At 49.1% G+C, this 1,066-nt stretch overlaps 1 protein-coding gene across 1 annotated transcript; it reads left to right on the top strand.

Moving 5' to 3' along the window:
* Positions 1-174: 174 nt before the first annotated feature.
* On the top strand, positions 175-1,050 carry PPTG_17357 (hypothetical protein; the record flags this gene model as incomplete). Its single annotated transcript, XM_008915001.1, has 2 exons — positions 175-963; positions 1,034-1,050. Exons 1-2 carry the CDS (start codon positions 444-446, stop codon positions 1,048-1,050), a joined length of 537 nt encoding a protein of 178 aa, XP_008913249.1. The 5' UTR covers positions 175-443.
* Positions 1,051-1,066: the final 16 nt, after the last annotated feature.

Here is a 1,066-nt window from a genome sequence, read left to right as displayed (position 1 = left end):
TGTGGAAAGACATCCTATCAAGTACGACAGGATATCACGATATACGAGCTCATCTTAGTATATAAACGGCCAGGGCATCCAATACCGTATACGCTGTATATATGTATACACCACAACATTACGTTTGTCTATCGGAGGTCATTTATGATGAAATTCATCACCACACCGTGAATCCCTTATTATGATTCCTCATGAACATCGACACTCGCACCAACAGGCCGTTGGCATTGCGAATAGCGAGGCACACTGTGCCTGCCAGGTGAGACTCTCAGAGTCTCAGATATCAGTTTTGCTGCGTCTACGACCGCGGTACACTGCAGCTGAAGTGGACTGATGTGCCGCAAAGTATGGGGCCGCCACATTGGGTTGAATTTGCACGGCCAGTTCGTGCTCGGTAGTCATTCTGCAACAAGCAACAAAACTGGCAGGTTAGCGCACGCAGGATGGGTGGGGACACGTATACGCCAGCGGATGAACTGGTTGTGTGCGAAGAACCAAAGAAAGAGACCTGTGGAATCGACGAAAGCCACGTCAACGCCGGAAAGCAGCCCGACAACGACGTAATATCTGGAAATACGCTACAAGTTGCGTGTATGAACGGCGACCTGGATTCTGTTCAGAGTTTCCTAGCTCGTGGGGCTGAAATCGACTCAAAAGATGAAGATGGCTACACCCCATTGGCCTACGCGGTGGAAAATGGGCATACGCGAATTGTTAAAAAGCTGCTGGAAATGGGTGCATCTATCGACACGGTTAGCAACGATGGGCGGACAGCTCTTATGTGTGGTTCGGACAAGGGCTATCCCGATGTAGTTAAGGTGCTCTTAGAAAACGGCGCTGAAGTCGACAAAGCGGGGCGAAACGGAGTCACGGCGTTGATTCTAGCATGTCAAGAAGGGAACATTGGTACAGTTCAAGCGCTTCTCAAGCATGGAGCATCGGTAGATTTGGTCAATGAAGAAGGTGAGAGTCCTCTTATGGTTGCAGTCGTCAATGGACATCTGGATGTTGTGAAACTGTTGTTGGAAAACAGTGCGAGTATCGATTTGAGTAACAATAGCGGGTG

This window comes from Phytophthora parasitica, assembly GCF_000247585.1.
Source record: "Phytophthora parasitica INRA-310 unplaced genomic scaffold supercont2.66, whole genome shotgun sequence".
In the NCBI taxonomy this organism is placed as follows: Eukaryota; Oomycota; class Peronosporomycetes; order Peronosporales; family Peronosporaceae; genus Phytophthora; species Phytophthora nicotianae.
This window is presented reverse-complemented; position numbering and strand designations above follow the sequence as displayed.